Consider the following 15,178-nt stretch of genomic DNA (forward strand, 5'->3'; position numbering starts at 1 on the left):
CTGCGGCTAGCCGAAGCAGGCGGCAAAACGTGATGGGTGGCGAAAGAAAAGAGAGGCCTTTGCAGTGGGTCACAAATATAGGCTAGAACAAAAAATTGTTTGCTCTTGCCTGGGGGTTTTTATCTAGCACGAAGTCGAAACTCCAAAACCATGCAGAGTGCGTTTTTTAAAAATGTAAAAAAAGTACCTACAATTTTTTTTTCATGAATATGTACACTACTGTACTGTAAACACCACAATCAGAAAAGGTATCCGGGGGTGGCACATGAGGAGCCCACGACGGTCCTGGTCAGTTCCATGTCGCTAACAGGTCCGGGTTCTCCATTTTAGTAGTAGCAAGGTGCTCCGCATTCCTGTAATAATGGTGATATAGTCAATGAACATTAATTAACAGTTATTTGTTATGCTAGGGGGCAAAGTTGTATTTTAACGCCGAGTGTGGAATTGAAAAATGAGCAAGTGAAAGGATTCTATAGTTGAACCACGAGCGAAGTGAGTGGTTCGAGAATAGAACTCTAAACTTGCGTGTTTTAAAACACGAGAAGTAAAATACATTTGCACCCGAGTGTAACACAAAACTTTTCCCCTCACTATAGCGAGGAAACTACAACGCAAAAAATGCGTTTATCACTGCTTCCAGTAGTTCCACAGGTGGTAAATCATCTTTATTACTAGATTCACCTACATTTATCAATTTTAAAGCAGTTAATTTGACTTTATTCAAGGTCAAATTACTTTACCCACTAGTGGATAAAATGCGTTTTTACCCGCTGGTATTAAAGGACAAAACACGTGTTTCCGAGCTAGTGAGGGGGAAAATGTTTTTTCATCGCACTCTATTGCTATTTTGCACTTAATACATGCCAAGTTGCGCTTTCGCTTTCTCCCAGACCGGACTGTAGCTCCGGTTAAAAAGCCGTAATATAAGTAGTTCTCGAGATATTAAGTTATGTGACAGACGGACGGACACACAAGACGGACGGAACGGCACCATAAAGGTTCCTTTTGTACCTTTTTGGTACGGAACCCTAAAAAACCGCCGCTTTTGGAGTTCTGGTGAAAGGTACTTACGAATGTTGAATAGGCTACTTGCCTCCTAGTCAAATCAGCTTCCCTTTAAGAACTGTCAAAACAAATTTTAACGTTTTGCTAATATGAAATCGAATTGAGTGACGTCACGTTCAACTCATTTACTTTATATATTTCTACCTGACGAATTAAATAGAATTTGTATTTAAAAATAACTTCTATCCATGTTTTCCTTATATTTATCTGATGCTTTATTTCTGTTGAACATAATAGATCATCTGTTATAGATATTCATGATTGTCTATGCTATATATTAGCTATGGTATTAAAAAGTAAAGCGAGATCTTTCTCTTTCTCTAAGCTCACGCTCAAGCAGCAGCATGTAAGATTTGTGTCGTCCCCGTTTACTTTATTTTAATTAATTATTTTTTATACGTGCCCTTTACACACATGATTAATTAATTTTATTATAATGTATAGTGTGTCAGTTTAACTGAGCTAAATAGACCCTATATAATTTAAATGTGAAGTATCATTTCGCCATCCCGTAATCTCAGTGTCCAGTGCCTGGCTTCCCTGTGTGTCCTGTACCTCTGCTGATTTCTAACAATTTCGTGCATGGTATTAAATAATTTATTTTAAGTACAGTCAAGTTCCATGTTGTGTAGAAATGTGTATTTTTTAAAACTGCTTTCAATGTCTGGTTATTTGATGGAAATACAAATGAATACATCAATAACGTATACCTACCGTTAAGGTTTAAGGAGTTCTCTCAATTCGTCATGAATCCAATATCCGACTACCTATAAGAAATCGAGTTTGACAAAATTTGAGTTAAAAACTCAATATGCTTAGCAAACAAAGATCCTTTTGTGTCGTCTTTGAGAAGTTTCGTTCTGATCATCATAAGCAGTTCCACTGCACCAACCCCAAACTCAAGTAATTTTGGAGAAAATAGGCTGTGACAGACGGACAGACAGGCGCACGAGTGATCCTATGAGGGTTCCGTTTTTCCTTTTTGAGGTACGGAATCCTAAAACCAAAGTCATAATAAGTGTCTCGTTCAAATTTGAGTAGTTCCGTTCTGATCATCATCAGCAGTTCCACTGCACTAAATGTCACTGTTCGGTACGGTCGACTACAAAGAGATGTATCCATTTCTCACCTTATTACGATGCAAGAAGCTGAAAAAGTGTATACATATCTTTGTAGTCGACCGTACGTAAACGCATGCTGTTCTTATAATAACACAAAAACCAATATATGTAGGTATACCTGAATAAATTAAAGTTATGGTCTTTGGGAGCCTGGGGTCTGCTTTGACAATCAATCCCAAGATTTGGCGTAGGCACTAGTTTAACGAAAGCGACTTCCATCTGACCTTCCAACCCGATGGGTAATTAGGGATTTATTAGGATTACCCGGTTTCCTCACGATGCTGTCCTTCAGCGAAAAGCTACTGGCAAATATCAAATGACATTTCGCACATAAATTCCAAAAACCTCATTAGTGCGATCCGGGGTTCGAACCCGCGAGCTCTAACGCGACCACAGTTCTGAACGTAAATGCATACTGTTCTTATAATAATACCACTATAAGTGTGTCGTCCAGATTTGAGGAGTTCCTTTATGACCATCATCAGCAGTTCCACTGCACCAAATGTCACTGTTATGAATGTACTTAAATTAAAGCTATTCTCATATAAATACCAAATTCATTGTAAGTGTGCCGTGCAGATTTGAGGAGTTCCATTCTGATCCATTTCCATCATCATCAGTTCCATTGCACTGAGTTCCACTGTTCTGAACATAAATGCATGCTGTTCTTATAAAAATACCAAAGTCACTATGAGTGTGCCTTTCAGACTTGAGGAGTTCCGTTCTGACCATCATCAGCAGTTCCACTGCACCAAATGTCACTGTTCCGTACGTATATGCATGCTGTTCTTATAAAAACACAAAAATCACCACATGTATGCCTTCAAGATTCGAGGACTTGCCTTGATTTCTCCAGGATCCCATCATCAGAACTGGGTTTTGATAAAAATAGGACTAATCTCAAATCTGTATACATATATACATTCAATCAAAAAAAAAATGAAATCGGTCCTGTAACAACGGAGAAATCGACAACATAAAGAAACCGGTCAAGTGCGAGTCGGACTGGCCCACTGAGTAGTATCCGTACAAACTTACAAAAGTTAAAATAATCTCATGTATCTCATATATGTACCTATAACTTTAAAGATTTGACTATAATTACCTATAGGTATCGGTGAATTCGCTAACTAATTTGCGCGACCTGTTTAGTATGTTAGTTTTTCAGGGATAATTATTTCTTAATGTTAACTCATTTGCATAGTTTAATCTTAATTTAGAAGAGATTTTTTTACATATAATCTCGTATTCATTTGTAGTTCGATCTGTTCGATAAAATCCGCAAGGGTGGTTAAATTGAATTTTAAATCTGATTAGTTTTTAAAACCGAAATAAATTACACATATGAAAGAAAAAGTGACCAAGGCCTCCAGTGCCTGAGGCTGGAATCGAACCAACGTACCCTGCAATCGCGGCAGATGCCTATTTCCGCTCGGCCATCCAGGTCACAGATGCTGAGGTCGAAATTATCTCTCATATGAGTAATCTATACAAGGACTCGCAGCGCCCTCTGACCATCCCTAGAACCTTCCTTCCTTGACAGATTTGAGGCGGCGGTTAAAAATAGTTTTGATATGTACAATTTGAGCTTTTTCATACGATACCCCACTTGACGTAGTAGCTTGACATGATTTACAGTTTGCCATTAGAAGTTAAAAATGTTCATACCTGTTCCAAATTTCAAATCGATAGCAAAATTACCTAGTTCTCGAGATATTTAGAAATATGACAGACAGACAGACATACGGACAGAGTGGGACCATAAAGGTTCCTTTTGTACCTTTTTGGTACGGAACCCTAAAACCAAAAAAAATACAGACGAATTGAGAACCCCCTTTCTTGAGATTTGGAGCGGCGGTAAAGTTAAAGAAAAACATGAACCCTAATAATTATATAACCTCCTTTATTTTCGATAAAAAAAGTCTGTTAAATAAATAAACTTTTTTAACAAAAAATAAAACCGCCTTCAAAAATAAGCGCGTTACAAAACACGGAGAAACTAAAAAGCAAAAAATAATAAACCTTTGAATTCAGATTTCGTATCGTATTGCAATAATCTAAACATCCAAATTATAAACAAATCAATTATTTTTGCAGTCGGTACCAGACCTGTTCGTCGCCTTGATATTGCCTGTTTGCCCCACCCAACCATACGCAGGCTGGCACCGACTCCAAAAATAATTGATTTGTTTATAATTTGGATGTTTAGATTATTGCAATACGATAAGAAATCTGAATTCAAAGGTTTATTATTTTTTGCTTTTTAGTTTCTCCGTGTTTTGTAACGCGCTTATTTTTGAAGGCGGTTTTATTTTTTGTTAAAAAAGTTTATTTATTTGTTGATTTTTAGTGGTTCCTATTGATATTATATGTATCAGTCCGAATACATGTACACTAGTGAAAGAATTATCCTTTAACTCCTAACCATTGAGGAGTTGACCTTCCATCATCAGCTCAGCCACATAAAATTATAACTATCAGGCGTAAATACTGGTTTACCTTTGAAAAATACACTGAAAACATTACATGTGCCTATAACATTTGAAGAGTTCCCTCGATTTCTCCAGGATCCCATCATCAGACCCTGACTTGGTGCCAATGGGACCATCTCGGGGTTATACCCGTTCGATCAAAAAAAAAATTTTGAAAATCGGTCCACAATTCTCGGAGATATCGAGGAACATACATACAAAAAAAAAAAAAAACATTCAGTCGAATTGAGAACCTCCTCCTTTTTTGAAGTCGGTTAAAAAGGGACATAACTCTTTTCAACTAATCAGTTCAGTATTTTTTTATGAATTCAAGCTTTTATTTTTATAAATTTAACCCTTAAATGCATGACCTTGACAAAGATTAATTCAAATTTGTATTTTGACATGCTGTCATTACAGTCAAAAACAGATGATGCATATATACATCGCTGTGCATTAAAGGGTTAAGTCGTTTTTCCTCTATTGTTGGCATTGTAGATACACAGATATTTTCAATTTTGTTAAACTTATTACCTGGCTCTCAGATTCTCCGCTCATTGTAGCTGCTTCTGTGAACGTCGGCGATTCTTGACGTTTGGGTTCCGACGCGCCTTCATCATTAAATCTGCAATAATAATGATCACGAATAAATCAGAAGTTTCCAACCATTGGCGTGTGCAAAGGGCTTGGCACTTGGCAGTAATAGTTATTTGTTATACAAGGGGGCAAAGTTGTATTTGAACGTCGAATGTGGAATTGAAAAACTAGCAATTGAAAGGATACCTGCATTTCACGATAAAATATCAAGAGCCAACACCATGACAGCTCCTCGAAACAATCACTAGTCCTTGTTCCAGGAAGCCCAGGAGATCCGAAAATTGGTCCTGGACAAATCGGCCTTGGTCCGATGAAGAATCACTGTAACATAAAAAATAAATTTACAAGTTAATTAGTGTTAATTTACAAGAGAAAATGCTTGAGTTGCTAAAAAATCCCTCAACTCTTCATGGATTCCAACATCAGAACAGCGCAGGTTTCGACATGTCACAAAAGAACGCCACCTCAATAAGTCAATACGTAGGCAACAGAACCCTAGGCGTTACGGGGCCCGAATAGAAGGGGCAAACTAAGAAAGAGGTAGCGCAATATCATTTTTAGGGTTCCGTACCAAAAAGGTACAACAGGAACCCTTATGGTGCGACTCTGTCCGTCTGTCTGTCCGTCTGTCACATTCCTAAATATCTCGAGAACTACTAATGCTATCAACTTGAAATTTGGAATAGTTGTGAACATTGTGAACCTCTACAAATAGAACATATAATTTTTTTAAATTTATTAATTTCAATTGTAGAACATGGCCAAAATGAAAGGGGGGCAAACTGTAAATTTCAAGTTACTAGGTCAAGTGGGGTATCGTTAGAAAGAGCTCAAATTGAACGTAAATAAACTATTTTTTTTTAAATTTTTGTTGTGGAAAAAAAAATAATTTTGAAGGAAAATTTAAAAAAAATACCGTCCCCCCCCCCTTATCTCCGAAGTTTACCAACGAAAAATTATGAAAATTTTAGGAAACATTTGTTTTTATGCTAAATATTACAGGAAAAATATAATCGTGTTTGTATCTTGAAAACCTTTTTTTTAATTCACAAAAAACTTTTCAGATTTTTACTTTTAATTTACCCACCTTTGCGGATGTATATAGTACTTCAAATTAATACGAGATGTTACGTAAATCAAATTCTTTCCAATAAAGTAAAAATTGTTTAAATCGGTTAACATTATAAAGAATAATCCCTGAAAAACCAACATACTAATATGGTCGCGCAAATTAGTTAGCGAATTCACCGAGAGATGGCGCTATACACAATAATGCTCATTAGTACCTATACTTTTGTCTTCTAGTCAAGTCGTTAGAGGTATGTGAAAACGTGAGATTATTTTAACTGGGGAGTTTGAAAGTTTGTACGGAACCCTCGGTGGGCGATTCCGACTCGCACTTGACCGGTTTTTTTAAATTTGTTTTAGAATAACGTCACTTTTATTCGAAAACTTTTTTACAAACCTATTTAAGTGTAGAGAAAAAAGTTTTGTACCGAACCGAACTTATCCAACGACTATAAGGTAACGGGCCCAATCATGGACAGTTTAAGATGAAATTTTGCCTATTTTCGATATTTCACTGAAACATGTAAAAATTCTACCGCTAAACGTGTTAAAACTTGAATGTCTTATCTTTCTTTTAGATTTCCAGCGCATTGCAGAATAGATACTCCTATTGGTGTCTTCATAATTAACAAATTAAAGCAAGTAAGTAAGTAAGTAAGTAAGTAAGTAAATATTCTTTATTGCACCACAAGGATAACAGATTACAAATAGCAGACATTAAACATAGGTAGCAAGGTGCTTTTTCTCCAATCATGGACGGCAGTTCTCCAGTAATGGATCCCCCATTATGAACGGTGAAATAAGTTTAAAAATTTACATTTAAAGCAAACTAATACTCAATGAGACAATTTTATATACCCCAAATAAAATTAGTTTGGGTTATTTTAACATAGGATTGTTTCTTGTAAATTTTGGTTTTTGTAAATTGTGCCTTGTCCACGGAACGGAGGTACGCAGTTTTCCGGGTCCAGTTATGGACACTCGCAAAATAACACAATTTCTTTATATCTTTGGAGTAACAAACTAGTATGTTTTATACCTTATCTCATGGTTAATACAGTAAGTAAAACTCATTCAAGTTTACACCGAGTATTATTTTTTTTATTAATTTATACACGAACTCTACTCTCTTAGCAACCTTATTTAATGAGAATTTTTACTAATATTTTTTTTCAGTAAACTTTTATCTAGCCGCCAAATCCTTCAGAAATAACCGAATTAAATGAAACGTCAAAATTAAGCAGCTCTATTACTCTTGTTTATGGTACAATGCCGTCAATTTTTAGGAACTAATTTCAAATTATTATTTTTAAGGATTTGTCCATAATGGTATCACCGTCCATTATGGGGTATTTTACATTATACCAAGAACCATTTAATACAGGACCAGCAGAGTCCATACTAAATACCGTACCCCAGCTGGCAGCCGTCAATCTATGTCGCTAGATGTCACTAAGAGTGTCATTTGAATAAAAATGTCGTTATTTAACACGTTCACTGCGGAGCCGGATTTTGTGAACTAGCTCTCAGTGCGTTACAACCCATGAGAGTCCTGTATTGAGCTTTCCACAGATGTCATATATACCATAGATCAAGCAAACGTATCTACTTAGCGTGTCAAATGAACTCAGTGAAATCCACTGAGTTGTCCGTCTTTAATCGCAGCTTGCAGCTTTCGGGCGTCAATTTTTGTAAGTTGAAGTCAATCAAAACATACAAAATGCCTCGTTACGTGATATTCAATTGCAACAACACAAAAATTATGAACAATCAAGAGCCTGAGACATATTTAAAATTACAGGCAAGAAACAACTTCAGTACAAAATTTGACACGCTCGGCCCCTATACAAATAGATGAACTTGTTTCTTCTATCTAGTTCTGTGGAGCTTTCTCTCTGTGCGGTACAAGTCAATTACAGCTTGTAAGGAGGGTTTCATATTTTACCTAAAATACCTTTACCAGATACACATTTATTAAATTTTATTGAAACAATATTTAGTCTAATAACTAATCTACACAATACTGTCTTCGCCGAAGTTGATGACTGTTCGTTTAGATTTTATAGACGAATTAATTAACAGGTCAAAATTGACTTGTGCCGCACAGCCAGAACGGGCACAGGTAAAAATGTCGATGATTTAGTAGTGATGAGGAAAATAAACGAACTAATATATCGATCCAATTCTTACTTTCTTTACCTTTAATGTAACCAGATTTTTATATACAACCAAAACTTTTAACTTTGCTCTTAACATTATTTAAAAAACGATTTTTAGAAATTTTAGTAAATATTTTGCATCAAGCAATTTGAACTTTTTACAATATATTTTTACGTAATAATATTTAGCAAAATTGTAAGCGTTTTGCGTATAAAAGCGTTATATTGTATTTAACGAATTTCATTTAAAACAATCGAAACACATTTTTTCACCACAAAATAACGTGTGGATTGATAATATGGTAACAACACTAATGCATTTTGCACTTTGCTCCAGTGCTATACAAGGTCGTGCGTAACAGGTCATTAAAGGCCCTGTTCCCCACTGAATAACAAAAGTCTAAGACTGGTGCGAACAGGACATATGTGACCTGTTTATTAATTTATATGCTGTCAAATAGAGTGTAAAATGATAAATATAAACGTATACTTGACTATATAAAAATAATAAAATATAACAATGATATGGGCTTCGCACTAGGGTAAAGTTGCGCATTTCTGTCGCCGCACCAGGGGGAAGTCCAGAACAGGGTCAGAATGACCTGTTTCGCAGTGAACGTGTTAAAAAAAACCGGCCAAGAGCGTGTCGGGCCACGCTCAGTGTAGGGTTCCGTAGTTTTCTGTATTTTTCTCAAAAACTACTGAATCTATCAAGTTCAAAACAATTTTCCTAGAAAGTATTTATAAAGTTCTACTTTTGTAATTTTTTTCATATTTTTTAAACATATGGTTCAAAAGTTAGAGGGGGGGGGACGCACATTTTTTTCCTTTAGGAGCGATTATTTACGAAAATATTAATATTATCAAAAAGCGATCTTAGTAAACCCTTATTCATTTTTTAATACCTATCCAACAATATATCACACGTTGGGGTTGGAATGAAAAAAAATATCAGCCCCCACTTTACATGTAGGGGGGGTACCCTAATAAAACATTTTTTTCCATTTTTTATTTTTGCACTTTGTTGGCGTGATTGATATACATATTGGTACCAAATTTCAGCTTTCTAGTGCTAACGGTTACTGAGATTATCCGCGGACGGACGGACGGACGGACGGACGGACGGACGGACGGACGGACGGACGGACGGACAGACAGACATGGCGAAACTATAAGGGTTCCTAGTTGACTACGGAACCCTAAAAATACGCACGCGGTAGTTCAACGGCATTACAAATGATACAGTAAAAAGTATATAGATGACGCTAGGGGCCCGTGTCATGTTTCAGTCCCTGTTTACAACGCAAGCCATCGGCATCGTTCTTATTTTGAATTATGACAGTCATCCAAAAGAGTACCATACTGTCAAATTTTCTATCGCTTTCATTTTGAGCGTGACGTCAATGATTAGTAATATTACTTTCAATATATTTCAAATTTATATTTTAAATGAGGCCATTTCGAATAGTGTTTATGATTATGATAGATATCATGTTGACAATCAATCTCCGTCTCGCTCGCACCAATCCTATATTTGTACGAGTGCGACCGAAACGAGTTGAGTATTATTTAAAGATTTTTGAATGTGCAAAATCCATGAAGAATAGAAATAAAGGAGCAACCTCTTTAAGTATCAGAAGTGCACATATAAAAGAAAAGATAGGTGGCGCTGCAATCGCAGGTGCATAAGGGTTTGACAATCTCTTTGCCTTCTCGGTAGTGAGTGACCCCGAATACGGAGCAAGAGGTCCCGGGTTCAAATCCTGGTGAGACCTTTATTATTTTTTTCTACTAATATTTTTCTTGAATTATTTTATTTTTTTAATGTCCAAAAATATTTTTTTGTTTTGTTACAACTTTTTTAAATTTCATTTGCAAGACTTACAACATTACTGAAGAATCCTAAGATGGGGCAAACAATGTAAAAGGGCTTAAGTTAACATTTGTATGAATAAAACAATAAATAAACACAAATAAAATACACAAAAAGAAAATAAATGTATAAAAAAAAAACAAAAAGCAGAAAGATCGCTGTCAGAATTGAACCCGAGAACATCTGCGTACGAAGCCAGCGCACTACCACGGGACTACGTTTTGACTTGCTCAGTCTGACGAAATTAGCCTAGAGAAAAGAACGTCTAATGTCATCTCACATCGCTGATCATTGAGCGAGACATGCGCTCCAAGCGGAGATATTTGTAACTGCAATTATAAAGGCTCAGCCGGTCATTTTTGCGACTGTTCTACTTCGACAGACTTACCTCCTTATCTCTAGTCTCCCTGGCAAAATCTTATTGGTAGTTGTCACAAAAACCTACTTTTTCCATAAAGCCTGGCTTCCACATGTATGCGGAATCGAGCGGCGTCGAGTCGAGTTTTCATCTTATACATTTGAATGCTATTCGACGCATCATGAGAAATGCAAAATACGAAAGTATAGCTATTAGTAAACTACGTAATAATTTATGGCAGAAGGTCCTTTAAGAGGGCTTTCGTGTTAAAAATAGTGAAATCGCAACCGAGCGCTTGATCATACCGTGTGTGGTATCAAATTAAAGGGCTTTGCGAGTAGTTTATAAATATATATCACATTATAGGACTTTTTCTACTTGATCTAACAAAATATGAGAAAATGTCCAAATGTGGTAATAATTGTACCGGTGAAGGCTCGTTTTCAAAAAATTGGCAAAAATCAATAATAGCAATTTATAATCACTTAGGCATAACAGCAATTTAAGTAAACGTTGCAGATTAATTTAGTACAAAACTTACTTCGATGTGATGTAGATTTTCAAAGAAATTGTCATTTAATTTTAGGTAATTTCTGAAAAAATTGAATTCGCCTTAGGCTAGTTTACTCTTTTTCAAAAACTTAAAATAAAAATCTAGTCTGAAATGATTGTGGTACAGGATATACGAATTATAAATTTACCCGTTTTAATATTCAAAATTGTCCAAATTTTACAAATAAGATCGACTGATTCAGCTCTATACGTGCGTTTTTCTAAACGTGCATTAGAGAAAAATTCATAATTCATTTAGTGAGTTAGTTTTCAAAAATCCAGTCTTATAAAAATCAAGATAATAAGATGCTCTAACTGGAACTTGAATTAAATAAATCTATTGGATAACGGAAAGTGTAGTATTTCACCGACTAAAACTATCAATTTTACATTCTTTTGACGTTTTTTTTGAAAGCAGCCTTAAGTATTTAGGGACTGAATAAATTAACCGACTTGGTATTACAGGGATCTCAACTCTTTTTTACGCCAGAAGAACTGTGTTGAAGGACCAGCGATTACGTAGTTCCTGACGAACTATTGTAATATAAAATAAAATAAAACGGAAAAATAAAATTATGGTAATAGATGCGTGCCGAACTTACTGCTGTTGTTTTCTCGACAGTTCAGCGGGCGGCCACCCTTTCGAATATTTACTTGGTTCACTCTTTCTTGTGTACACTCGCGAATCGTTATTTATTTAATTAATAATTATAACTTTATTCGTCGTTGCGGATATTTTTTCACATTGATATCGAATGTCTTTTAGTTTAGCAGATTGACGTATTTTCTTATATTTTTTAAGAAGGTCGGCAAAAAGGCGGGTGACACGACAAATAAAAATGAGGTTGAACCTATCATAAGGAAGAGCGAACGGGATGGACGATATGAATGATAATGAATGAAAAGGGCGCGAACAAACTGAGTTGCGAAGACTTGGTGTTTTTACAAGTTTTGTTTTTGATGGGATACAGTATCTATTGTCTTAGTCCGTTTTTATCCGATCCGATATCGGATGTCGGAAGGATTTAAATGGAAAAACCGGCCAAGAGCGTGTCGGGCCACGCTCAGTGTAGGGTTCCGTAGTTTTCCGTATTTTTCTCAAAAACTACTGAACCTATCAAGTTCAAAATAATTTTCCTAGAAAGTCCTTATAAAGTTCTACTTTTGTGATTTTTTTCATATTTTTTAAACTTATGGTTCAAAAGTTAGAGGGGACGCACATTTTTTTCCTTTAGGAGCGATTATTTCCGAAAATATTAACATTATCAAAAAATGATCTTAGTAAACCCTTATTCATTTTTAAATACCTGCCCAACAATATATCACACGTTAGGGTTGGAATGAAAAAAATATCAAATCCCACTGTACATGTAGGGGGGCAAACTAATAAAATATTTTTTTCCAATTTTTATTTTTGCACTTTGCTGGCGTGATTGATATACATATTGGTACCAAATTTCAGCTTTCTAGTGCTAACGGTTACTAAGATTATCCGCGGACGGACGGACGGACGGACAGAAAGACATGGCGAAACTATAAGGGTTCCTAGTTGACTACGGAACCCTAAAAACAAGTAAAAATATAGGTGAAATTATGTTTTTTTCAACTCCCGGGTTGCAAAACAATGCCATCTAGTTTTGAACCAAAAATTGAGCTTTTTTTAGGGGTACGCTTTTTTGTATGGGCTATGTCAGTCCAGTATTAAATGGTTCTTGATTATACTAATATAATATAGCAATACCCATGACGAATTTGTGTCAAATGTCAGATTCCAAATTGAACATTAATTTTGAAATCAGCAGCCCCGAAACCTAATTTACGACACTCCCATGACGACACAAAAGTTAGGAAAAAATGGGTTCTGTAATGAAATTAATGATAATTATACTAATGGTTAAGATGTGAACTTAAAATATAGCTTTTTTGGCTCACCTTAACTATAAACTGAAATAGACCTACCATAACTACTTACATAATTTGCTAACTGCCGGACAAGCGCTTGACGAGCAGCGCGACCCAGCTGCAGCTCTTTGTTTAGCCAACACCTGTCAGGAGCCATTGCCAAATAAATATCAGCATTCTGCTGACGGGCGTCAAACTCCGCCGCTAATCTCTGCTCCTGCTGCTGCTCCTGTTCTTCGTGTCGGTTCAGCGGAGGCAGTTCACAATTCGCCTTGTTAGCTATATTGTCAAGCACACAACACGTTTTAACGATCTTAGCTGCCGCTGCTGGCTTGTAATGCAGTTTCTCCATTGACGACAAACACTACCAACTGATTTTTAGTCGCCCAAAACACCGCTCTATACAGTTGCGGGCTCGAACTTGTAAAGCGGTATAACGAGCTTCTGGAGATCCTACAGGTGCATCCAAAAGTCAGTGCATCCATCAGTAGTGTTTGCCTCTGTGGGTAAGCTGAATCACCTGAAAGAATATAAAAATGTATGGCTGTGATATATTGAAATATACAATTATGCTACGAGTGATTTGTCTAACAGTTCTTACTTAGAGTGATATTTAAATTGACTAAACAATAAATCACACGTGCACGGAAGAAGATATTACACAGAAGATACTATATTTCTTTTAGACATTTGTCAAATTTATGTCACGTTAGCTTTTTTTTAAATATAAAATTATCATATCTACGTTTTCATGATGGGTCTACACCGACGCAAATGCACGTCATTCTTGTTTATTTTAATAATGCCAACGCCATCTTGCGACGAGTAGAGGAACCAAGTTGTGCCGAAAAAAACTTGCAATTTACTCTTTGGTACGACAAAATCCCCGTCTAAGTGTCATAAACCAAACATGGCGGCCATACCCATCGACAAAAAAGTCTATATACTGTGCCATTCAGGAGAACGCATGCCTTGGTTCGTATTGTCAGGCCATGAGAGATTAAATTCGTGTAAAATTACGCAATTCATATCTTTGTAATGATATGATGATTCGAATTGCAATCTCATTCTGTCACTTTGACACAAGAATAAAATCAAAGTAGAATCAATACTAGAGTCGTGACACGTTAGCAAAATGCAGACCAAAAGTGTGTACCAAAAGTATTGCCAGTATTACAAGTTTGACCCAAAAAAGGGAATTTAATCGTTTGCCGTGCTTAGGATTTCTACAAATAGGTGTTATTTGTGAATATTTTATCTTTTTGTTAGAAAGGCTCGGACGTATCGCGAAGTTTTGAGTCAAAGAGATTAATCAACTAACATATTTTTAAGCAATATTTTTTTTAAATATTTTTTGGTGTAGCTGGCACGACGACGACCGTCTATTAGCAAAAAAACATTTTACTTCAAGTAACAGTGAAAATGGAGATACGAGGTGATAAAAATGTCATATGTTATTTATTTCAAAGATAGAAGTCCGTTCTTTTAAAATACTCAAAACTTAAAAAATACTCCATCAAAAATAAATGTTACAAAAATTTTATCCGGTACATTGCCTGAGCTCTAGTCCCAACCTAGTACCAATCCAGATGACAGCTGCACGTATTCGACAACCCGTGATCCAATCCACTATCATTTGAGAGTCAACGTGAAACGTCAAATTCGCCATGCCGAATTGAGCCCCTGTGTGTGTCTGTTTGTTTGAACGGCAAAACGGAGTGACGAATTGACGTCCTATTTTTAGGGTTCCGTAGTCAACTAGGAACCCTTATAGTTTCGCCATGTCTGTCTGTCCGTCCGTCCGTCCGTCCGTCCGCAAATAATCTCAGTAACCGTAAGCACTAGAAAGCTGAAATTTGGTACCAATATGTATAACAATCACGCCAACAAAGTGCAAAAATAAAAAATGGAAAAAAATGTTTTATTAGGGTACCCCCCCTACATGTAAAGTGGGGGCTAATATTTTTTTTTCATTCCAACCCCAACGTGTGATATATCGTTGGATAGGTATT

General features: G+C 36.1%; 2 protein-coding genes across 5 annotated transcripts in view; one reads left to right on the plus strand and one right to left on the minus strand.

The window, feature by feature from the left end:
• LOC125238582 (cysteine dioxygenase type 1) overlaps positions 1-15,178 on the plus strand; it is a 54,908-nt gene that overhangs the window by 19,962 nt on the left and 19,768 nt on the right. The window lies entirely within an intron of this gene.
• On the minus strand, positions 31-13,746 carry LOC125238583. 2 transcript variants are annotated; one of them, XR_007178453.1, is made up of 4 exons: positions 13,237-13,746; positions 5,441-5,575; positions 5,192-5,282; positions 57-353 (listed from the first exon to the last, which is right to left on the minus strand). XR_007178453.1 is itself a non-coding variant. In XM_048145932.1 (2 exons), the coding sequence occupies exons 1-2, from the start codon at positions 13,516-13,518 to the stop codon at positions 327-329; spliced, it is 309 nt and encodes a 102-aa protein (XP_048001889.1). In that variant the 5' UTR covers positions 13,519-13,746; the 3' UTR covers positions 31-326. The 2 variants fall into 2 exon arrangements, 1 of the variants encoding a protein (XP_048001889.1); XM_048145932.1 differs by lacking the exons at positions 5,192-5,282; positions 5,441-5,575 and having other exon boundaries at positions 31-353.

This window comes from Leguminivora glycinivorella, chromosome 24 (assembly GCF_023078275.1).
Source record: "Leguminivora glycinivorella isolate SPB_JAAS2020 chromosome 24, LegGlyc_1.1, whole genome shotgun sequence".
Lineage (NCBI taxonomy): Eukaryota > Metazoa > Arthropoda > Insecta > Lepidoptera > Tortricidae > Leguminivora > Leguminivora glycinivorella.

Excerpts from the sequence above, each read along its gene's own strand:
- LOC125238583 (XM_048145932.1), bottom strand. The coding sequence starts at position 13,518 with ATGGAGAAACTGCATTACAAGCCAGCAGCGGCAGCTAAGATCGTTAAA. Across the intron at positions 354-13,236 it reads TCCGGCAGTTAGCAAATTAT|GAATGCGGAGCACCTTGCTA; the intron begins GTAAGTAGTTAT and ends CCATTATTACAG.